Below are 23,740 nucleotides of genomic sequence, written 5' to 3'. Positions count from 1 at the left end.
GTGAAAAGGTACTGTGTGATCTACAAGGGCCACAGCACACCCTTCTCCACAGCGCATAACAGACCCACGTTTCATGTATCCTTTAGAAAGGCACTAAGCAGACTGTGAATACACCAAACTGCAGAAGAGATCTGAAAGCAAACTGAGATAAGCATGTGAGTACGAAAGAGAGGAGGAGGAATTTTTTAAGGACAGCAAAATACTAACCTAAACCAAAGCACAGAAACACTGGCTGGCACACGAAGCAATTCTATCCACGCACCACGAAATATATGTTTTTAGAAAGTAGATTCTTGGAGATTTAAAGCATAAACTATGTACATAGCTCCCTCTGATGACCATTGGACACGATACAATGCAAGTCTCCTTTTACTTTTGTTCGTGCACTCAACTGACAGCTGACTGGTTAAATTCTAATTGCTTCCAAGTGAGGTCAGCAAAGGTATTTATCGAAAAGGACTGAACAACAGGCTCAACACACACATGCACGCGCACGCACAAGCACATACACACCATCGCTCCAGCCTGTTGATTTATGGAAACAATTACAACTCTGGTGGAGCCTTTCTGAGCTGAGAAAGTTTGTAGCTACAGTAGAGTGTCTCATGTTGCAAAAAGCAGACAACAGAAATGGAGTACTTGGGCATCCAGCTCTTATCAACAGGAACAAGTAAGTTATCTGTCCTTTACAAGAACAGTTTCTAACAGCTGATAGCTTTTATCTTCATTTGTATACGCTCGATGCTAAAAAAAGAATTAAGAAAATGATTTCTACTAATAATCTGAAAAGGGTAGGAAAATACAGGGCTAAAGCTATGAGGTCTGTTTTGAAATCTCAACTAGGAAAAAGTTAAATGATAGATTGTGCTAATAGTGACTATATAGATCTGAAGTAACAAGGAGAATTTTATCATGCATGAGAAACTAGTTGAAGTGAATCAATAGGAGATTTTTGGAAGGACTTAAAACTGAAGACAGAACTCTATTTACAACCAGGGGAAATGTCTGTTTGTGTAAAAAGTTGTATGAGAGATATCTGTTGTATATACATTTGCATATTGTTAAAAATCAGCTCAGATGTCACACGTTTGTGTGCAGTACTTTTCATTAGCATAACGTAACCTTGCGTGTTTGTAACAATTGAGCATAAAGACTTACACATGCACCTTTTCTCACAGATCTTTTATTTTCAGTGCAAGCAGCAAATTCAAGTAGTAAAGAAGGTCACGACAACAGAGGTTTTTATAACTTGTGTCTTTAAAGGATATTCTGACTGAAGAGATATTTAAGAAGCTCTTCTATTTCGCCATTAACTATTAAGGAATAACGATCAGAATTCTAGAAGAGGGAGCAATCTCATTTAAATGAATCTGTAACTCATAAAGACAGAAGGCAGGTCGGTGACCTAAGAGCAACAGTCTACTTGAGATTTAATTTTCATTATGTTGTTCATGAACACCCAGAACACTGCACTATAATGCACAAATGGATACTGACATGGATCCTGCCAATTTTGCTCTACAGATCATACTTTTACATTATCTTTCTAATGGGCACTATATCTTTAGCTTGCAATGACATGACTCCAGAGCAAATGGCTACAAATGTGAACTGTTCCAGCCCTGAGCGACACACCAGAAGCTATGATTATATGGAAGGGGGGGATGTAAGAGTGAGAAGACTTTTCTGTCGAACTCAGTGGTATATGAGGATTGATAAGCGAGGCAAAGTAAAAGGGACAAGAGAAGCGAACAACAACTACAGTAAGTAATACTTTTGCATTTCCTATTTCTAAGGTTTTAGAAATCTACACATCATTGTTTCCCATTCCTTGATTTATCGTCATTTCAGAGGAATTTTGTATAGTGAACTGACCATTGTGTTGAACAAGTTTGCCAATTAATCGTACAGCAGGACATTTGTTATTGATTTTGAAATGCGTCATTTTAAATACTACATTGTAGATCTGCTAATGTATTAGTTACAGCTGGAAACTATTAGCAAACAGAGAGCCTATTTTAACAAGTGAACTAAGGTTGTAAGTATGAAAATGTATAACCACCAACTTTGCTCATAAAATACCTCTGAAACATTAAACCACGTTTATATAGTCCACAAACTACCTAAAGGTTTGGTTTGTTTGAGTTAACAATTAAAACATATGCAATACTAGAAAGTTCAATGGAAAGAATTATGTAAACTCTCTTGCAAAATCTTTTAGATAGTTTGCCAAGCCAGGAACAAAATCTATTATAGTTTCTGCAGTTCATTATTACAATGATCATGATGCTGAAAAAATATTCTCTCCCCTTTCTTCCAAAACCATGACTCATCTAGAGAGAATGGACATATAATATTTTACAAAGCTCTACCCAATACAATTTCTGGACTGGAAAAATAATTGTTGCACTAATCTGTGTTTTTCATACAAATACCTATATATCTTTGATTTACACTTGAAGGTATCAATTTTTGCAGCCACTATTTTGCCACATTTTCTTTCATGTTGTTGCAAATATATTGTTTATTTAGAGAAACATGGCATCTACTTGAAAGGACATTACTTTATTAAGATACAACAGGAAAATACATAGGATTATATTGCATATTTCAAAATAAAATCATAAGCAAAAGGGGCCAGGGACAAATAAAAGGACAAACATATTTCCAAGGATGCTGTTAAATACAGTTTTAATGTAGGTTGTATGTAGTATTGTGCTTTTTATAACAGCAGCAGCAGCAGCAAAAGAAACCAATAAATCAACCTTCAAGAACCGTTGGTGTGATTCAGCTTTTAGCTGAAGCTGCCTGCTTGTTTTCTATAAGAACAGCACTTTCCATGCTATAAGTGCCTGCCTAGTGGGCTGCATCATTTATTTCTTTACTTCAGGACTACATTAAGTGCTTGGCAACTTGTGTGGCTAAAACTGCATTGACTAATGTGACTGTTTCTTTTAAAATTTGTTTCCATATGTCTCCTTTCTTCCTACACTATTACCCAGTGAATAACCATATTCCTCTGAAAGACAACACATGGCCAGCAGCCAACTAAGTTATTTGGTCCATATTCAAGAAGACTCCCTTTGAGTTTCAGGACATTGCTACAATACAGATCCATAGGGCTAGTTTTGAAGTGAAATGTTGTTCCCACAAAAATCACTGAAAAAAAACGTTACTGAGCATTGAAACAGATTCTTCTAAATTAATGTAGATCAGTGAATATCCACAGTACCCAATTTTTTCTTTTGTTATTTACAAACACCTTAAAGAAATTATGACAGCATATGAGCTGAATAATTATATACATTTGTGCTTTTTTTTTAGTTGAATGATGCTCAAGTAAAAACTGTGTGAGCAATTTAGCATTATTTCAAATTCAAGTAAAGGTTCTCAGTTCTCTGCAGGATTTCATGCTGCTGAAGCACATTAATGACACCTTAAAACATTCTGTAGTGAGACCACTAGAGAATAATAGATCATCTTGTGCTAATGATGTTCAGAAAACTACAAGAGACTACATTTTATGATTATTTAGTGATGGTAACTAACTATTACAAATTCCAGAAAGGCAAACTTGAGTCACTAAACCCTTACATTTGTATTGCAGTGAAAAAAAATTGAATCCTTTTTCTGGTGAATTAAACGAGTATCAGGAGAAAAACCAATCAAAAATTGAATGGTTATTTGGTGACTGATGTGTGTTTTGATGAACTGGCTCCACTAAATTTGACTGAAGTATGTAAGAAGTTTCCCACCATCTTAAGTTTAGGTCTCTTACTGTAATTTATCTATTGTATCCCAGGGAATAACATCCAAATGCTTTTGTTGGACAAGTAGAATAGGCAAAAATAGACAAAGACGACTGGAAAAATGTGAACACTTATAACTTGGATTGTCTGAGAAACTAAAAAAATTAGTGTTGTAGTATTATCATAGAAACACTTCTTTTGTCATATCCTCTGCTCAACAAAAGATGCAAGCAGCCTTTTTGAAGACGTGCTTATGGTTCTCTACTAACATACCTATAAGGAAAATAATATTTTATAAGGGGGGAAACAAACAAACAAAACAAAAGCAAAACCAATCAACCAAAATAATACAGGAATAAAAATCCCCACCTGGACTAACACCCTTTCCCTTTTTAACATTAGGAGACTTAAAAGGCTATTTTTATCCAGGGTCTCTGAAAAACATGATTTTAAAATCATACCCATGACAAAGATGTATTAATGTGTGTGTTCAAATATTCTTGTTCCATGATTTCCAGTTCTGAAAGTTAGTAAAAGGTAGATCAGACCTGTTTCTTAGGGTGCAATCCAAGAACAGCTGCAGTCAAACTAATCAATGGATATGAAAAGTGTTGCTCCAAGACATTTCTTCTTCTTTTGTCCTAATTTTCCACTTACATAATAAATAAAAGGAATTTTTTTCCCTTTTGAATTCACTAATATGTGCTATTAAAATAAAAATAAGAAAAAAATCATATTTTTACCTATCATAACTTAGTTTCATAAAGGAAGCTGCCCTGACAGTTTCATAGACAGAATCAACTATTTGCTTTCAGCCCATGAATAGGGAAGCATGAAAATTGTGAAAAGCAAACTTCACTGAGAAATGTCTGTAGAATGATAACTTCATCACCACTTTGGCAAGTGCCAAAATTCACAGAGGTTCTCTCATCAGTTGGAATTATGAATGTCAGAATGCCAGGATGGTGAGGAATTAGGGTCTTTGCATTTCAATCTTCTCTAATTACAGAGTAAAAATATATAATAACATACTATGAAAGCAACAGCAAAAATAATGAAAGTGTTAAAATTTCCTATGGTTTTAACTTAACAGCCACTGTATTAAATGTATGTGGATCCAAATTTCATGAATACTGAACCAAATCCTCATTCGCCAACTGTAATTAATCTGTATTTATCATTCACTTGCTTCAAGACACATCAGAAGTTAACTGCTTAGTTCAAGAAATCTGTGTGTGCTGCCCCAGTGAAAGGGAATTGTTGAATCCTGTTTACAACAGTGATGACCTTGTTAGGTACCCAAAGAACATGGTTCTGTGCACATTTCAGAAAGCAGCAGAGCCTTCTGGTGGACATAAAGGTGATAACTCAAGAGTGAACTAATCAAATCAGAGGACAGTGATCTCCACTAAGCAGAGGAAATCACTTTGCACCTGACAGCTTTGCTTTCAATCTCAAAGCTAAAAGGCAGAGTGAGAACTGAGAGTCACACACTGAAAAACTAAAGCAAGAATTAGGAAGCAGCCAAGAGATTAGGTCACCCAGAAAAATCTGTCATTATTCATAGAAAAATTTCTCTTTGACAAAAACTTTGTCCAAGCCTAAACCAGATGGTTTATATTGAAAAATAATTTTTTATCTTGTTCATGGAAGAGAATCTAATTTGGCACACAGAACAGACTCTTTGAATTCTTGATTATAAAATATGAGATTGACTGAACAAGTCTTGGAGATAACATGGCAATTTGTTAACTCAATCTCTGAAAGAAAAATAAGCCTCTCATTATCACTGTTTACTCTTTCCTTCATTTCAGTTTGTGTTTATTAATTTTGCCATATTTTACTTGATTTTGTTCAGAAAAAAATGCGGCAAAAAATCAGAGTTTATTTTGACTCTATCCAAGAGGATTTATAACTACGACTGGATGATGCTTTAGGACTTTCCACGCTCTGTTGCCTTTGGAATCTCATTTTAAAGACTTCAAAGGGTCTCTTAGTTACTAGAAAAGCCTTCCCGGAACCTGAATCCTAAGATGTCTGATCCTATCATATCCCATGTGTGCTCTAAACCCAGAAAGTGCCAATTTCCTCTTCTTTTCAGTGGGTAAAACCAACAACAACAAAAAGTAGAAAAAGTAATCTAGTGAGATCTTGACACAAAATGGCTGAAATCTAGATTAAAACTTTTATCTTACTTTTACTTCTACTTTGACCAAAATCTAACAAGTCATAGTTTTCAGCAATATTAAATGAACTCTAACTCAGTTTTGTTCAAACCTAAACCCCAACTGATGGCAAAACACACTTTAAATGCATCTTAGTGGTTAAATACTCAAACTTGATTAGAAATCAGAATTATTTCCAATAGCATTTTTTATATGCTTCTTAGCATAAAACAAATGCTGGACTATGTATGCTGTGCCACCATATAAATTTTATTTCTGTTGATTAAATACATGTTACATAGAGAACCAAGAAGATTCAGTTCCTGAAAATCAGATGTTTCAAGGCAGGTATTGATGTACCAGATTCAGTTAAGGGTTATGTGTGTTTCAAACAAACAGAAAGTCTGTCTTTGCAATTGCAGTCTTGATTTTTCAAGAGGTTGTTTGTTCAACCAAGATTTTGGTGTCAGGAGAAGACAAACCTTTCAACCAAGATTTTGGTGTCAGGAGAAGACAAACCTTTCCTAACCTGAAAGTGCTCTTGTTTCACAGTAGTACTCTGCTACACTTTTCAATTATAACAGGAGGAGATTTAATTCAAATGGAAATATATATGTATCCCCTCAAAACCTAGCCTACAGTGCCAAGGATGACTTTCTCTCCTACAGCAATTAATCAGACCCAAATAACAGATTTCCCTTCTCCCCCTCCAGTTCTTTGTCTAGCACTGGTTGTACAAACCACCCTCCAGGTTTCCACTAGCAGAAAGTCTCCTTGGCTATACCTCAGCCTATACTTTATCACAAATCCCAGGTTTTCACTCTCAGCTGTGGATGAAGATGGGTTTTAGCAAAGATTCAGATATCAGAAGCAGCTGAGTTATACTTGTCTCACAGATTCTAATGACTTTTTCAGTAAGTGTACCCTTTGTGGAAGCGAGGAGAAAGCAGGGAACAAAGCCCTGAACCACTGCTGCGAGATTCTTCAGATCTCATGACCAGATCAGTGCTCAACTGACACAGGATGACAGGGGTGCCACAAAGCACAATTAAAACTGTTTATTACTTCTGAATATACCTCCTGACTCTTCATCACCTTGTCTATTCTGAGGCATTTACCAGCTGAAAAGTATGTGGAAAGCCAGACAGTAGCAGTTTATACTCACTTTCTTCTCCCTCTGAACAAAAATGATTGCATAAGCTCTGTGAGGAGAGAATCAAACCTCTGGGCTCAGGCCCAGGCAGCAGCTTCACAAGCTAATATACACCAACTGGGCTCTATCTGCCAGGGTGAGCTTCAAAACTGAGCTAAAATCAGTATGAGCAGTAAAAAACACCTAAGCTGAGTCTAAACACGTTGTCCTTAAACTGAGTCATTTGACCTTGATACGCCCTCATAATTCAGCTGTGGCTTCAAGTTTTTCTCAATCTCTCAATACTGAGATTTATCAGAAATGAGAAACTGCATTTTTATGGAACCATCACTCAAATTTAGCAGCCAACTGTGGAAGCAGTTACAGGACACATTTCAAAGATAAATTGCAGCCCCTTCTCCCCCACAGCTTATCCCCCCTCAATTGTTTACAATTTCTGAATGTTCAAAAAATTCAGTGTTGTATCATTAAGCATGTTATTGCTCCATCCCAAAGAAAATGTGCTGAAGTGGCCCTGACCTGAGACTCAAGAGACTTGAGGCTAATCCAAACTTTTAAGAAATTTGCTTACAGACTTTGGGAAAATTCTTCAGACTCTCTGTGTCTCTATGAAAAGAATTATTCACCTCTCTGTAAAGAGCTTTAAAAGTATTAGTGGAAAAAACTTCCAAACCTCAAAAGAATTGTGTGTTACTGTTACAAATATTAAATAATTTTATTATAGAATATTGACTAATAGAAAATGAACTAAAATAACTGAAGTCAGCAGCTAGACAGAAAAACACTGAGCTCAGATGAATCTTAAAGAAGCAATTTCCATATAGGCAAAGAGAATTTGGTAGAAAATGTAATGCCTTATACAGTGAGTCTTGCAAAACAAAACCTAAACCCAGATATCCCCCTTCACAGCTTCCAGCTTTCTGTATTGTTTGAGTATCTCAAAGAGATTGGTTTAGATTTCTAGGATCCTGGAGTACAGAGCAAAGCTGGTTTTCTCCTCCATCTTCCTTAAAGCTCAGGAAGACCAAGACATCCCAGAGCATACAATTATACTGTTCCACACTACAAGATCTATCAACTAGTAGTATATTTTGGAATGCTTTTCTCATCAAAACAGAAGAAGTTTAGGCAAATGAAGGCTGTTACTCTTCGTGGGTGGCACACTGCTTTCATTGCATAATTGACTGTCTATGACTATATTTGGCAACTGCATTTCAATTGTCTTGTTTGACCTTTGACTTTATTTTTAATTTTTAATTCTGGATATGAGCTGACAGAAAGGTCGAGTTAGCCTTCTGGTGTATGTAATTTAGAAACATGAATATTAAAAAGTTAATAGTGAAAATTCTTATGGCAGAAGCATAATAGAGGTTAACAATCCTAGCACTGAATTGTCATACTCTAAAACTTTCATAACACATGACATCATTTATACAAATGGAAAAAGTTCTTTGTTACAACTGGTGTTGAAAAGTTAGAAGTGGATAATCACAGATGTGGCCCACAACTTCATGAAAACACACCAAAAAAAGCAATAAAAATACCGATGCAATCAATACGCTCTCTTGACTGTTATTTAGCTTTTAAAACAAAGAACGAAACCAGGATGAAGTTATTAAAAGGTCTTTTTCTATTAAAAGGACGGATATTCTGTTAAAAACAGAATCCTTCAGCATCCAGACTTTCAAAACTATGCCCGGTCAGAACACGGATAGATCAACTCAAAACTATAAATGACAACAGCAAAAATGACCATTTCGTGGCATTGTTAACCACAGTAACTTCAAAAGGGATCAACAAACACCACTCATCTCCATCACTCCAATAATAACACTTTGTGAACACCCCCATTACCAGTGGGATTTTCCTGAAGGATTTTCCTAGCATTAATACTTCCATCTTTGGTAAACCCGCTTGCTTCCTTTTAAATGGGTCAATAGACACTGGGAGGTGCTATAGACTATATAAAGAAGGTGATCAGACTTGTTCTTGGCAATTTTGATACCTTGGAATTTTGATATTTGTCTTACTAGCAGGTAATGTGTTTCAAAACAGAAAAAATATCACCACCTGTTAACAAGAAGCTTTTTTTCATTAATAACCTGTGCTAATTTTATACATTTTATTATAACCTTTAAATGTCATGTGGGATTTGATATTTCAATCAAAAATGAATGTTTACAGTAAAAAGTACATAGAGAAGTTCATGATTGTTAAAGAGCTGAAAAACATTGGGGGGGGGGGGAATAATTACAAACAACATCCCATTTGGAGAAGGCTGTATGTGAAACTGTGCTGCAGTCCCAGAGCTGCTCAGGTGAACTGGTGGAATCCTTCTGGGAGTGTTTTTGTGCACAGCTGTGAACAGTGTAGTGGCAAACGGGGAGTTTTACATGCCAGGTGTGTGGGAAGGCTCACAAGAGCTGTCTGGTTTCTTACCTAACATGTGCCCAGCACTGCATGGTGACCAGAGATTTGCCCTTGGAGTGCTCTCTATGAACTCTGAGGGGGGCAATGTTCAGGCTCTCTAGCTGACCATCAAGCAGACGGATTTGGGAGAAAATGCAGATCTAGTCCAGGGAAGAAGGCAGCGGAGAACAGACTGATTCCATCCAGTGCTTGTGTAGCTTCTTGTGAAAACAAGAGTTGTTCTCCCTGACAGAAATTCTGAAGCAAAATAGAAAGGATAACTGAATCCTGAGAGTGCAGCCAGTACTGACACAATTGGAAAGTGCAACTTTCACCAGCTTTCAAAACCAACTTTAACTTCTCCATGCTAATTTATTTCCTTAGGAAGAGCCTGGGCAGCCTGGGGACTGCACATAATGTGCAAGATGATATGTAGAAATCCAAGCAGTCCTTGAGTGCTTATTGGTGAAATTTTACAAGGATTTAGGGAATCAGCTATGTAAATCCAGCACATAACGATTCAAATAATGAGACTTGCTTGTTAGTGCTGCCTTGCAACAAGAGACAGACTTACACTGTGGGAAAGGCCAGCACAAGATCTTCCTCAGCAGCATTCTTTTATGTTTGCTTGTGTGAGGAAACTGCACCTGAGAAGCCTTGAAGTCATCATAGTTATGTCACTTTGCAATACCACAAAACACTGGAGTGTTACCTTTACAAAAGGCCAGGGACAAATACCTGTCCCCAAAGTGAGATTCATCCCAACTGAATTCCCATCCAGCACTATTGCCTGCATTAGTTTAGCACCATCTTACCCATGCAATGCAATAACACAGCACACAAAGAAACCTCTGCCATGTACTAAGCCCATCTCTGACCACGCATGAACCACAACCGTGACAAAACTCAGTGCTCTGCCTACAAATATTGCTTCTAATCAAAACCTGAATTGTATACAAATACAAGTACTTTCAAACTAACTGCTGACAAAAAGCCATTCTTTCAACAAAGACTGAGAATGAAAACCAAATAACAAGGTATATAATTTCCAGGGCAAGCAATTTCCTTCAAGCGCTCTAAAATACTGCATACAAGTCAGAAAAAAAGAAACTTTCTCATGTCCAAATTATGATTCCAGAAAGACCATTCAGGAAAGAAATACTACCACCTACCTCATCAGGGACATCATAAGAACTGTGGAGAAAACCACAATGGGAAACACATGGAAAGCCTCTTCCCTGTAAGGAATCCTCCTTTCACACTACTGACCAGCTACAAAGGCCTGGCTATGCCCTCCTTCCTTTCCCTTAACAAGGGAAGCAGGTACACAGGTGCTTTGAGTCTCCTGCTCTGCTGGGCATCCTGCCTCCCCTGCAGCACTGGCACTGGCTTTCCAAGTGCTGAGCATTCTGTCTGAGCATCTGTTTCAGCAGCCAAGAAGGAAGTTTTCTTATGAGGGTGTAAAAGACAAACAGTCTGGCATGTTGTCCTACCTTACTAGCAGTGTAACAGCCATATATTTGGGTGAATTGGTATCAGAGTTCATAGCAAATATTTATTAGTTCAAAGGAAATCAAATGTTACATCAATTTTGAGAGTAGCCTTAGGAGAGTCTGCTCAAATTATAAAGTAAATGGCAAGAGTCCTAGGCCACTTATACTTGTCCCTTTAAATGCCTTTTAAGTTGAGCAATGAAAATAATACAGCTATTAATAAAGCCAAACTTTGAGATTATTATAAACCAATTTCAATCAGAATGTTCATATTAGCAAACTGGTGCCCAGGCTACTCGATTATAAATAGCAAACTAAAATTATTTAATATGCCTTCATTTCTGACTGGATCCTTATGGGACTTGGAAAATTCAGTCTATATTACTGAAGATTAATGTCATGCAACTAAATTAAAGCAAAAAAAAAAATTACCACATCTTTCTAGGAAACTATTACCACATATTTCACGGAAATCATGCTCTGTTAATTTTTAGCTAAGTAATCCAGTGTCTTGAATTTGAATTACTCTATTTTAATAATATTCTTCAAGAACACACTCGGATGAGAACTTATGAAAGGGCACTTTCATCCAGAAGGAACACTGGAAGCAAAACTGGTCTATATCAAAATCAGTGAGCTATCATTAGACCAAATCAGACCAAAAGCAGGATTTTTCAGATAATTCATAACATACAAAGCAGACCCCCTAATTTAGTACAGAGATTAACTGCCTAGCTCTGATCCAAGCAGATTATTTAAAAGAATGTGATGAGTTCCAATGGCTAAATCATTTAAGCAGAAAATGATCAAGTGATAGAAGGTATATTTATCATAATTACAGTGAGAAATTATCGGAGAAATTATTCAGAACTGTTTAACATCAGAAATGTAATAAATGCCTATCTTTGCCAAAATAAGACTTTTTCCTTCCTATATAACAAAATATTTCATAAACACAAGTAGGTATCTGTAGACTGTCCTGTTCAGATAGGATCTGCAGACAACCCAGAGACAATTTTCTAAAAGTGCTGACAAGTACTCAAGGGACATTTCAGTTACCTTCAAAAAGGGCAATACTTACACCTAAGCCCCATAGCATATGTATGGTACTTCCATTTCTACATAACTTCAGGTGATGCAAAAATGTGCAAGTAGCCACTGTTAGGCAACTGTGTGAGACAAAACCAAGAGAACTCATGTTTCCTGACTTTGTCCTAATCATTGTAACTGATAATCTTGCATGCATAAAACATAGACATTTTTCTCCTGCTAGGGCTCAGTTAAAATGTATGACTGCCACTATAAAAATACTTTTTCCCTTTCTTCCTCTTCACATCAGTTGTTCACCTTTTGGTGCCTGTGATACAATTTTCTTTGGGGCATCCTTATCCATATATGACAAAATTAAACAAACATTAGTTTTGTACTAATTATTTCCCCGATAAACCACCTGGATTCCAAAATGAGAATGCAGGTGCTCACCCCTTTTTAGGGGATGCAGGAAAACGCAGAATATTTCTGTCTGTATACAGCACTGTAAATACTGAAGATTTTGGATCACAATCTCTTATATTGTCTTCTTGTCCAAACTTCAACTATGCATTTATGGATGTTTTCAGCTGAACTGAGCTGAGCAAGCAGAACTGCCAGTTATAGCACACGCTTCCATGAGTTTACTCTTTTCCAACACCAGACCTGTCACAGTTGGATGGTTTCTTTCTTTGTTTTCCCCTTAAGAGCTGTCTGGCAGCTGCACCCCAAACCAGCCTCTGTCAGTGGATTCCTAAAGAATTATACATACATCATCTAATGGCATCACATGTGCTGCAATCTACAGGTGGCATTGTACAAAAGAGTCTGATCTGATCCCTGTCAGACTGTGCCATATTTGTTTCCTTAACACAGATTTCTACATGAAAAAAATAATTCCCACTCTCTGTGCATGGTATTTGACTGAAATACACTCTCAACAACACAGAGATGTAATCACCATGAGAAAGTAATGGTTGAGAACTATAGCATTGGCTCTTTTCAACATACAGTCAAAATATGGCTTTTCTATTCCTATTGACTTAGGGATCAACTGTGGCAAACTATCATTAATAGTCTAAGTAGTTGCTGTTGAAAGCAAAAATACTGCACAGCTGTGGAGGAGTTAAGTTACTGACTAGTGGAAAAGCTATCTAACCCTGTGATTCATTAGGAAAAGTTTGCTCAAGAGTTGAAAGACCCATATTAGGAAAGAAACAAATACATGCCATTTGTAGAAGTCTGGCTCTACTGCAATCAGTAAAAGTTTTGTTATGATGCCTATCCATGGCTTGAGTTTACTTAAAAAAATGCCAGATAATAACTACTGCTTCTGATACAGTTTCATAACATTGGTAATAAATACTGGACATAAAGAAAAATGAAATTCCTGTTCCACCATTAATCTCTTTCTGACTTTCAAGTCAGAATGACTTATCTATCATAACAATATCAATGTAGGAGTAATGTTTCTATCTCTATTCTACTCAATACATGGGCTTAAGAGTCCAATACAGCAGAATATACCCAATTCAGGATACTCAACTTGAAAAATAGTTAGCTATTACTTTTCAAATATATGTGCAAATTTATATTTCCATATGAAAGATATAAATGGAGGTTTATTCTAAGTTTTTCTGACCTATATTAAAACCACAGACCCAGATTTCTATACTAAAAACTGATAGCATTATTTATAGTGAATATATATTTAATAGTAAAAGTGTAATCTCATTTTGTAATTTTTTTTTGACATTTGCATTTACATATGAATCAAGAGTACCTTGATAGTCATGGGAGAATTAAGGTGGCACAAAAAGATCTAGTTAACAACAGCAGAATTACTTTGTCTCATTTTGTGTGGTAAAAAACAATTACTATCTCAGTCAACTTTGGTACTGTTTCTCCAGCTCCTTGCTGCAACACAGCTGAAGTCACAGATATTCCACACAAAGAAAGAAAAGGTTTCTTTACCACTTTAAGTACTTGGAATAGCCATAATTGTTTCAGTCAGAGCAAAAAGCATAGCAAATCCTTTACCAGGAACAGGTTTTCCATATACATTTTAGAACACACCCCTATGGGTACAGCCAAGCCCTGTGCTGGTTTAACTACACGGTTTTCAAGGTAGTTTAAAAATTTCCTGCTAAGTTCAATGTTACACAGTCACTTTTATGTTACAAACACTAGGAGAGAACAGTACCATACAGAGCAGAAATGATCATAAATACAATGCAGAATCAAAAAAGGCTGTCAAACTGAGTCTGCCAATCACAAAATTACACAAACTTAATGCAAATCCTCCACAAAAAAAAAAATAAATAAAAAAAGAATGGAAGAGCTGCAACCCCTTTACTTGCACATGCAGCTTCTGCTACCCAGTCCAGAGTCTAATCTTAAAAGCCCACTAACCTTTTCCTGAGCCCTCTAGCTCTATAAACCTACGGAAGAAATCTCTTCCGTGTTACTCTGCTTCCTTAAAGTGAACATTTTACTCTCCCCTGCTTGAACAAGGTCCTTGTTTAAGCCCATTAGCTGAAATGCATGTTTTCAAACATCAGCAATTCATAGACCAGCTGTTTTCCAGATTTGAGAGGGGTCCATACTTTCTGCTACAGATTGCTTATGCATTCTGTGGAGCTCATCAAAATTTCATGACAATACATATAAAAGCAAAGTGTAGCAGAAAAATTGAAAAGTGGAACATTACCAAAGGCTAAAAGACTGAAGCTGTTATCAAATGATTGAGTGGAATGAAATCTTCCATTTGTTTCAAGACCAAGAGAAAAGTATGTCTTTAGGCTTATGCCAATGCACTGCACTGTCATCTATCAAACAGGTTGTTTGATTATTGTCAGAGATGGAAATCTGGAATACTACCAATAGTATGGCTGCTGGGATGGATCTGAATGTAAGGTATCAGATCCTTTAACAGGCTGGTCACAGACATCTTTATTACAAACAGTCCCTGTACAGTGGTACAGCAGTACCTGTGTGCTGGGGGAGCCAAGCAAACGAAGCCCTGCAGTTTGCAGGCCCAGGAGAGCTCCCAGCCCTCCTGAGGCAGCTCAGGGCCACGGGAAACTTCTCTTACTTGGTAAAGAAAGTGAAGTGATTTCTATCACATTTTATGTATTTTCCTCTGGTTAATTGAGAGAATACTACAGGTGGGGTTCTTGGTGATAATGCAAAGTGGATAACAACACAGCTCTAACTTCATAGTTGCCCTTTTATATGTCCCCTTTAGGTATCTTTAGCTGACATAAGCTAGTAATTTTAATATATTGAAAGATTTATTTTAATATAAACTGAAATAAATACAACTGCACCAATATAAAAATTAGAACAAGAGCAATGGGAAACTAGGTTGTGTACAACCAAAACCATATTAAAAATGCGTTAGAGTTAACAAAAAAGTTTAAAGAGATATAATATAATTTGGCTAATCCAATGCTCTATTAACTGTTAAGTACTGATTAGTCATTTCATGACTTTTTACATTTTAGCTATGATTGATAACTTCTTTTCGTAAGATAACATCACACTCTTCCAGCACAACACACTGGAATGTGCAGCCCTTAGTTCTAGAGCCCTGATTTCTACTTTTAGGGTACAAGCAACTTTCACCAAAAAACTGGGCACTATTTCTATGTAATACTTGCAAAAAGCAAAGCACAGAAAGGCTGTAGACTCTAGAAAATATTTACATTATTCCAGTTGCAATAGTTTTCTCACTGACTTCCCAATATTATGCACACAGACAAAACTACAAGTGTGCACGGACACTTTTACCACCATGGTTAACACCTGATTTCCTCTACATCCTGCATTTCCTCTACATCCTGGCATTTGCAGTCAAAACTGAAAAAAACCCAGATCTTCCAACGGGTCAATTCAGCTGAATTTAAAATGGCAGATTAAAAATCACACAAACAAATACAGACTAGGCTGCAGCTCCCATAGTATATTTGCTCTGGTAATGGCAATTGGTCCTGTAGCCAGGAACAATTTTCTCCACTGGTGCTGATGCTTCTGTTTTTCTCAGTTTTGATATGGGCTTGTAAATCTAGATAACGACTAAAGATAACAACTGGGTGACAGTAACACATTTATAAATATCTGGTCATATAAAAAAAGAGGGAGGTTTCAAAGTGCTGCCTGTGTGTAATGGCAAATATTCGATTGATTTCCCTAAAGTCAGGCTTCCAGTCAGGCTTAAAATTTTAGTCAGGTAAAACCAGTGTGTTATTAAAAGGAAATTAATTACATTAGGCAAAATTAAGACAAGGAATTCTTAAGCTATTTGAAAAAAAAATTAGTTGGATATTTGACACACATTTTGATCCATATACTGAGCAATACAGGAGAAACATCTGGTATGAAAATCCTAATTTATTTATCAGGATTGGATCAAATTTTTAGATTGCTTTTGATTTGGAGAGGTTTTTAATTTCTGCCTTTTATTAGTTTATATTTTAGTCTTTGGACTTCTACAGATTTTGAAAGTTCAACTAAATCTAAATTATTTGTCAGCAGCAAACTAGAACAATTTGAGAGACCATATCATATAAATATATGTCCAGTGGGGTTTTGAAGGCAGGAGGAGTGAGCCAGATGGTTTCTATCAATCCCCACTCTGCGATGCAGTGAGGGGTTAGTGAGATTTTCCCAGCAGCTTCTTGCATTTTGTACCTTGACAGGAATTACGTGGTGCCTGCTTGTGTTCCTCTAGACACTGTAATTGGTATATTTACATGTCCAGCTTCAGCTGATCCTGCACCAAACAGCAGATCCGACTTGGAAATGGAACTAAAATGTATTCAGTTGGGCTGTGCTTGCCCTGCATTTTACAGAACTACTCTGAGTGGGAAAAGATGTCCATCTCTTGCAATAGGATGGCAGCGTTTACGACTGAAAAGAGCTCTTAACTATGTGAAACAAAATTTTACTGCCTGAAGTTTCAGACCATTTAAAACTATTTGCTTCTATGCCATAGGCCCCTGTGTATACATTCAAGCTCTGGAATCCTGCAGCCACCTTCTTTCTTATGCATCCACTTTCTGAATTTTACGTATTTGAAATAATTTCGGTTATTAGCCACATCTGGGAGCATTTTCACTAATAAAAATGCATTGTACTATATATTTAAACTGATAACACATTGCAGAATGTCATGGTCATTCTACAAGCATTCAATAATAGCTTTTAGTAATTTTTCTCAGCAATGTATAATATGAAATTTTCCTGAAAGAACACAGGAGGGCAGTTTTTAGGTTCAGTTTGTCCCCAGAATACAGCTCTGCTATTTCTCCTGTCAAGCCTGTTTCATGAACCAGGAAAACTACCACAGGAATGGCTGGAGACAGAACAAAACAGCTAAACCTTGAGGTCAGGGAATATCTCATATAAAAAAGAGAAGATTCTGTCTTGGATTTATTTTTGCCTCCTTTAACTGAAAAAGTCCAGCACTCAGTGCCATGTTATATTTAGGCCATCTTTATGACTGCCTGCAGCGAGTTTACCCAGGTGATAAGCCATAACAGCACAGGAAACACACGTGGAATTAAAGTTCCTCACAACACAATTCAGATAATGGATAATTTGTTTTCTTACATACAGAAAAGGTGTGTGAATATGCACTCCTGGTTTTTTTTTTTGAAAAACAGAAAAGGTCTTCATGGGAATGACATGACAAATTTAAGGTTAACTGTGATCACTAATTCTACCCAGGAACGGGGCAAGGAGAACACCAGCTAGATGAAAACACAAAACGGCAGAGTAACAAAAATAAACACAAATTAATCTGTTTTAAAACTTTTGCATTATGGAAGAATTTGAAGAGACAGAAGTCTGTGGAATTTTCAAAATTCAGATAATCAAAGTAGCTGTAGGCATTGAAACTGAATTTGGGAAGTCTTGCACCTCTAGATGGTTTATCATATTTTGCTGTGAAAAGGTTAATTACCAACATTTTACGTTTACTTTTGCTGTTTTGAAGCTGTATTCTGAAAGTCTACAAAGCTTGAAAAGATCATGCAATCCAGTGAAATTGGCAGAAAAGATTTAAATACTAGAAATATCCTTTGAGCTGTAGGGAAAGTATTTTTTGTACAAGTTCAGCTCTGAACTATTAAATCATTAATTTTCTTAAGTGCTTGGAAACAATTACATTTTGTAAACAGTCATTCAACTATTTTTTTTCCATTTTTCATATCAGTAAATTATTAATGGTGTAATAAGAGACCACTTTTTCAGACTGAGGATTAAGACTTGGATTTTACATGACAGTATTAACTCTAAAAAATAATATTATTCTTCATTATAACCATATGTTTAGCTTCAAGGCAATTTTTATTGAAGGGAAATGTAGTTTCCTGCAAAAATGAGAAATGACTACATGCTATATAAGAGGCTGATCAAGAAAATATTTATATAAAGCACAGAGGAGATCAGCAAAGTGAAGGGGTCTAATAAGTTTAAGGAGACATTCACAAGAGAATGACTGCCTGGGGCAGCATGTTGTTCACTTGTTACTGTGTACTGCTATTCACAAGTCACACCTCTAAATTGGAAAGTTCCATAGTTTTATGATCTACTTCAGTGAAAAATGCCACAGCCTTTGGTCTTGACGATCAAGTCAAGAGAAATATTGGAAAGACAGTGGCCTGAAGTGCTAATGTTTGACAGAGACCTACTCAGGAGAAGGCAATTTAGAGTCAGAATGTCCTAGACCAATTCTTACTATACTACCATTTTCAATGAAGAATGAAGCATTTGATTTATAAACCCATCTAACCCAAAAACATTAGCAGAGAGTTAATACAAAACTGAGGCCAAAGAGGTTGGACAATAAAGAAAAATACTTGGAAATTCTAAGCTATTTCTCTTCAGCAATTATTAACTGCCATATGGTCGCTGAAATCCCCACTCCAGTGATTAGGGGAGGGAATCTTCACTGCGTGTTGCAAACTGACAAGCACAGTTTTACATTTATTCACTTTGAAAAATAACTAAAAACCAAAGGTATTATGGCTCTTAATACTTCCCGCTGCAGATCAAATTAAACCTGTAAGTGAAAAGGAAGGTGGATTTCCAAACATCAGCCTGGAAGTTCAAACCAGACTCTGCACCTCTCGCTGTGGTAGCAGCAATGCATAGTTGGAAGGGCAGATCACACATCTGATGGTGCACGAGAGACTGTGTAAACTCTTTGACCAATGCAGACTTGCCAGTGGCACTTGGCTTACCCCTTCCCTTTCTGTCATGGAGGTAAACACCCACAAGTCCAAGCACACATGCAAAGAACAGATCTTGTTAGTAAAATAACAGCATTTCTAAACAGTCATTTAGTCCCTGTTGTACCTTCCTTCCTATGTTTGGTTCCTGTCTTGCATTTTTTATGCTACCTTCACAGAGATATCAAGTCAGCAGTGTCTTTCAGAAACCTTGACATGGCTCAAAATCCTTAACTAACTTATCTGTCAACTGTTGAGTATCACCAGGACAATGGTTTATCAAAAAGTTGTTCTATCTAGCAATGCATGTATTAATCAGTTTGTAGGACTGAAAATTAGTGAAGAAATTTATGGAAAATGTAATGTCAAATAAGGAATACTTAAAATGATCAATAAATGAAAACCCAACAGAGTACAAAAAATTCTTTGATGGATTTCTGTTTAGCCATTAGTTGATTTTCTTTTTAATTCTATATGCCCACTGTTTTTATGTCCAGTGAATTGCAAAAAGGCAATTAAACATCAGCTATTTGTGCTTAATCAAATATTTCAGCACATGGACTAAATCTTACAAGCAAATTCTGCTACTTGAGGATGTTTAACAAAATGCTGCACTGAGTCCTCAAGGAATATCTCCCTACCTTTAATCGTGTCTCCTCAGACAACTACAATTCCTGCTTGGAAATTACACACAGGACAAACACAGGAGTTTTGAGTGCTTTGAATATTTATCCAAGATATCCAGATGTCTGGCACCTTGCTGAAGCAGTAGCTTCAACTGTTCTCCTGAAAATCCTTGACAGATCCATTGTTTATGTGCAGATCATTTTTACAGCCATATTCATATCTACAGTGCCTCAGATATTCTACACATGCACAGCAAATGCACACATGGATACAGCACAAAGCCCCTAAATAAAAGCTTTTTTTAGCCTTCCATATTGGTCCATGCTGTAAACAACAACATATATGTGGTTAAGCCATTAATCAAAATTCTGAGTATCATAAGGAGAAGCTAAAAGAACAAAGTGATAGTGAATGTATGTACCAACTTGTTTTCTGTTACCATAATTAATTGTTCATTAAAATCATATCCATAGATAGAAAATTCCTGGGGAGGAGAAAATTTCATCTCTGCTTTGAAAACCATTAAAACATACACCTGTGTATCCCTTTCTGCTTATAAAGCTTATAAACATAAGTTCTCTGATGTACTGTCCAGGAAACTCTTTCACCCTCTTGCTAAGGAAAGTACACAACACAAATGCAAATTCTACTTTCTATCAATTTTAATTTAACAATAGGAAAGGTAAAAATTAAGTCATATTACAAAATATCTTAAATTAATACTTTAATTCACAGTAACTTCTTTACCATTAGATTTTACATTTGAGAGAGAATGAGCATGCAAATTGTTGCACTGACATTTAAAAATATTATTAAGAATCAAAATAACTTAAACACATACAAATACTTCACAATATAGCCACTATTTTTAAAAAAGAGATAGAAAGGGGTAATGTTTCCTGAAACCAATGACTTTACAAAACTGTCCAATGAAACCATTCCTTTTACTGATAGACTTTTCCAGAAAAACTAATAAGCCAGCTAATGAAGGTATTTACAGTGCTGGCTCACCAAATACACACACACACTAAGACTGTGAAAGTTTTCCAAGACACTGTATGATTGACCATTGAGATTTGCATTTTCTTGCTTTAAGAGGCACAGACATTAACTTATTAAATCCCAGAGTAAAAGAACAAATTACATTAAATACCATTCAATGGTGTAAGCAACAATGAGATCATTTTTCTTGGCCTTGAACCATCTGCAAAGGTCACTTGAATTCATAAATATGTGCTCTAAATTCAATTAATTAAAAACACAAGTTAGTGAAATTTAGAGGTTTCATTTTGTTTTGACTTATTCTCCATCCAAGTCTTTTCTGCCTCCTCCTTCCCTATTTGAGATTTCACATACTTTATCTTAAGACAATTCTGCCTAGGAAAGGGTGTTGCACAAACACATTCCTCACAAGTGCTGAACTGTCAGTGCCCTAAAACTACTGTCAACCTCCCTACCCCTAAAAATCAGCAACAGATTGTTTTTTATTACTTCAGTGCAGAAAGAGGCCACAAGAAATAAAGTGCTGTACATATCACACAAAATTTGGTATTGTAAAGAATTTAGATTATATTAAAAATCAGTATTAAATATATTATCTGTTACTTATTTTTTAAAAAGAAAATTATAACAACTAGCTTCTATACTAGCTTTTGCTTTCCTGTCCTTAAAAAACATACTTTTCCTTTCCTTCTTTCCAGCATTTAGAAGACTACCAAAGTCTTCTTAGTGGTTTCCACCCTACCTTTAAACATTTTCTTGTAACAAATGCACCTGACAGAATAGAAAAGCACTGGGATGAAACTGCTGTTGGCCTTGCTGAAAAATGTAATGGATGCCCAAATTTCTCTTTAAATTAGTATCTACAGAAAGTCTAACAAATCGAGGAGCAGTGCCCAGGAATGACAGACATTGAGGGGATACCTGCAACATGGGAAATGTCTGCAGAACGAGCTGATGAGGGACTGAACACAATGTGTACTTCAAAATTTCTGCCAGAATCTTCCCAAACAATCTTACCTGGCCTAGTGGGGCAGCTCCCTGCCATGTGAAAAGATCCCTAGCTCGGTGGTTTTGCTCCCTCTTTTCTTCCAAAACCCCTCTGGTCAGGTTAGAGCTGCCTGCTAGATCTTCAGCCATGAGCTGCACTCACTGGTTTCCTTTCAGCTCTCAGGAGCAAGAATTTCAATTGCTCTTTCAGCCCCTTGGCTGCAAAATGATTAAAGACAAAATGCCCCAGTTTTGCTAAATCACAAGGCTCTCACTACTTTGTGATAGATAAGATATTGTTATTTGAGGATATTATGGGTAAACACAAAGAGACTCTGCCTATTCAGCTCTAGCTGCATACTGATAGAAATTTCTCTAATATAATCTGTAAATGGATTGTGTAGCAATAAAAGCAAAGATTCGTTAAAACAAATAAAATGTCCCAGTGTGTTGTAAAAGTAAAAAAAAAAATTAGCAAATACAAGGAAGATGAAAATGTTAATGTGAACACGTTACTCAAATAAAAAATTATTAATATGTGATTAATAGGTGATTAAAAACAAACAAAATTATCAAATACTGCTTATCAGGAAAGAATTATCTCCCATGAGAATGCTCAAATCTGTATCAGTGATACAGCTAAACGCCCATTTTTCTCCATAAATATCCAGCCTGAGGTACTATGGAATAAGTCCAAACATAAAAATGTCTGCTTGTAAAGTACTGAGCAACTGTCATTCCAGACCACAATACCAGGAAACTCACCTCATTTGTGATGTAAATTTTCTCCAAAACCCAATATATTTTTCACCCACTAAAACTCTGTGTCAGCCTAAAGGGTTATTTTGTGTCTTTTTTTTGTCTTTTTTTTTCCTCCCTACTGGATATCAATTGTCTGTTATTTAATTTGCACCAAGTGGTTAAAAAGAATGCTGCCATCATCCACAGTCATCTCTTCTAAAGACAAACTGTAGCCCATCTCAGTTCAGTGTCTTTTATGCACACCAGACAGAATTTCAGCTCCGCAGGAAAGTTCACTCACTACAGGAATTTTAAGCTACATTTGATACACTGACCGTGCAACCATATAAAATTGTTTGGAATTTCATGCTGATTTTATAGAAATTACAGTTGTTTTCAATTTTGTATGCCCATCTCTAGATCGTTGGTTTTTTCTTTCTGGCTTTAATCTGATTTCTTTCCCAGTTACTTTGTGGTATATTCAAGTCTACTCTTAAACCTCTTCCGATCTTCTATGGGGATGCTTTAGATAAAGTTACCAAAAAACACAGTTTACATTTTAATTTTTAAATCGGGGGTATTTAAGACCTTGTTGAAGTTTGGCCTTCTGAATTTCTCATCAACTTCTTATCAATTTAAGCATGCCTCTAAAGCAATTTTGGTTATTAGAGCATGAAAAGAGTATTTCAATGAAACAATCAACATATAACGATTTTCTATTTCCCATCCTAGCTTGATGACTTTTTTCTTTTCATGAATAGAGACTGAAAGGATTAAAACTCTTTACTTCAAAAGGAAGCACCTAAGAATGGAATTGCTAATGTAAGACAAGGAATGGTGCAGTATTAGACTGAGGAGAAGAGGCTTTCCTTAGTAGAACTTCTGACTGTAGATTTTAGTTCTTTATCATTTTTCTGAAGCATCTGGTGCTACATAAAATAACACTTAGAAATGGGAACAGACAAATCTCACATGTGTGCCTGGTCATTTTTTTCTATTTCTGTGTGGAGTTTTTTTCTGAAAAGATTTTAACTTACTGTACCTCTCCTGCTGCTCTGAGGAAACCACCTTAGGGATAAAATCCTGCCTCCACTGAGTTAGCTGAAATCTTATAATTCTCTTGTATTAATTTTTGTCTTTATGTACAAAA

The 23,740-nt window shown here is 36.2% G+C and overlaps 1 protein-coding gene across 1 annotated transcript in view; it reads left to right on the top strand.

The window, feature by feature from the left end:
- The first annotated feature begins 554 nt into the window (after window positions 1-554).
- The window catches only part of FGF7 (fibroblast growth factor 7), a 28,139-nt gene continuing 4,953 nt past the window's right edge, over window positions 555-23,740 (top strand). Inside the window, exons 1-2 of the mRNA XM_008925425.3 lie at window positions 555-670; window positions 1,179-1,763. Of these exons, the coding sequence (XP_008923673.1) occupies window positions 1,478-1,763 (286 nt within the window). The 5' untranslated portion in view covers window positions 555-670; window positions 1,179-1,477. The remainder of the gene's footprint in view (window positions 671-1,178; window positions 1,764-23,740) is intronic.

Source organism: Manacus vitellinus, unplaced genomic scaffold (genome assembly GCF_001715985.3).
Source record: "Manacus vitellinus isolate BGI_N305 unplaced genomic scaffold, ASM171598v3 scaffold_16_pilon, whole genome shotgun sequence".
In the NCBI taxonomy this organism is placed as follows: Eukaryota; Metazoa; Chordata; class Aves; order Passeriformes; family Pipridae; genus Manacus; species Manacus vitellinus.
The sequence above is the reverse complement of the archived record's forward strand: the minus strand, read 5'-3'. Positions and strand labels throughout refer to the sequence as shown.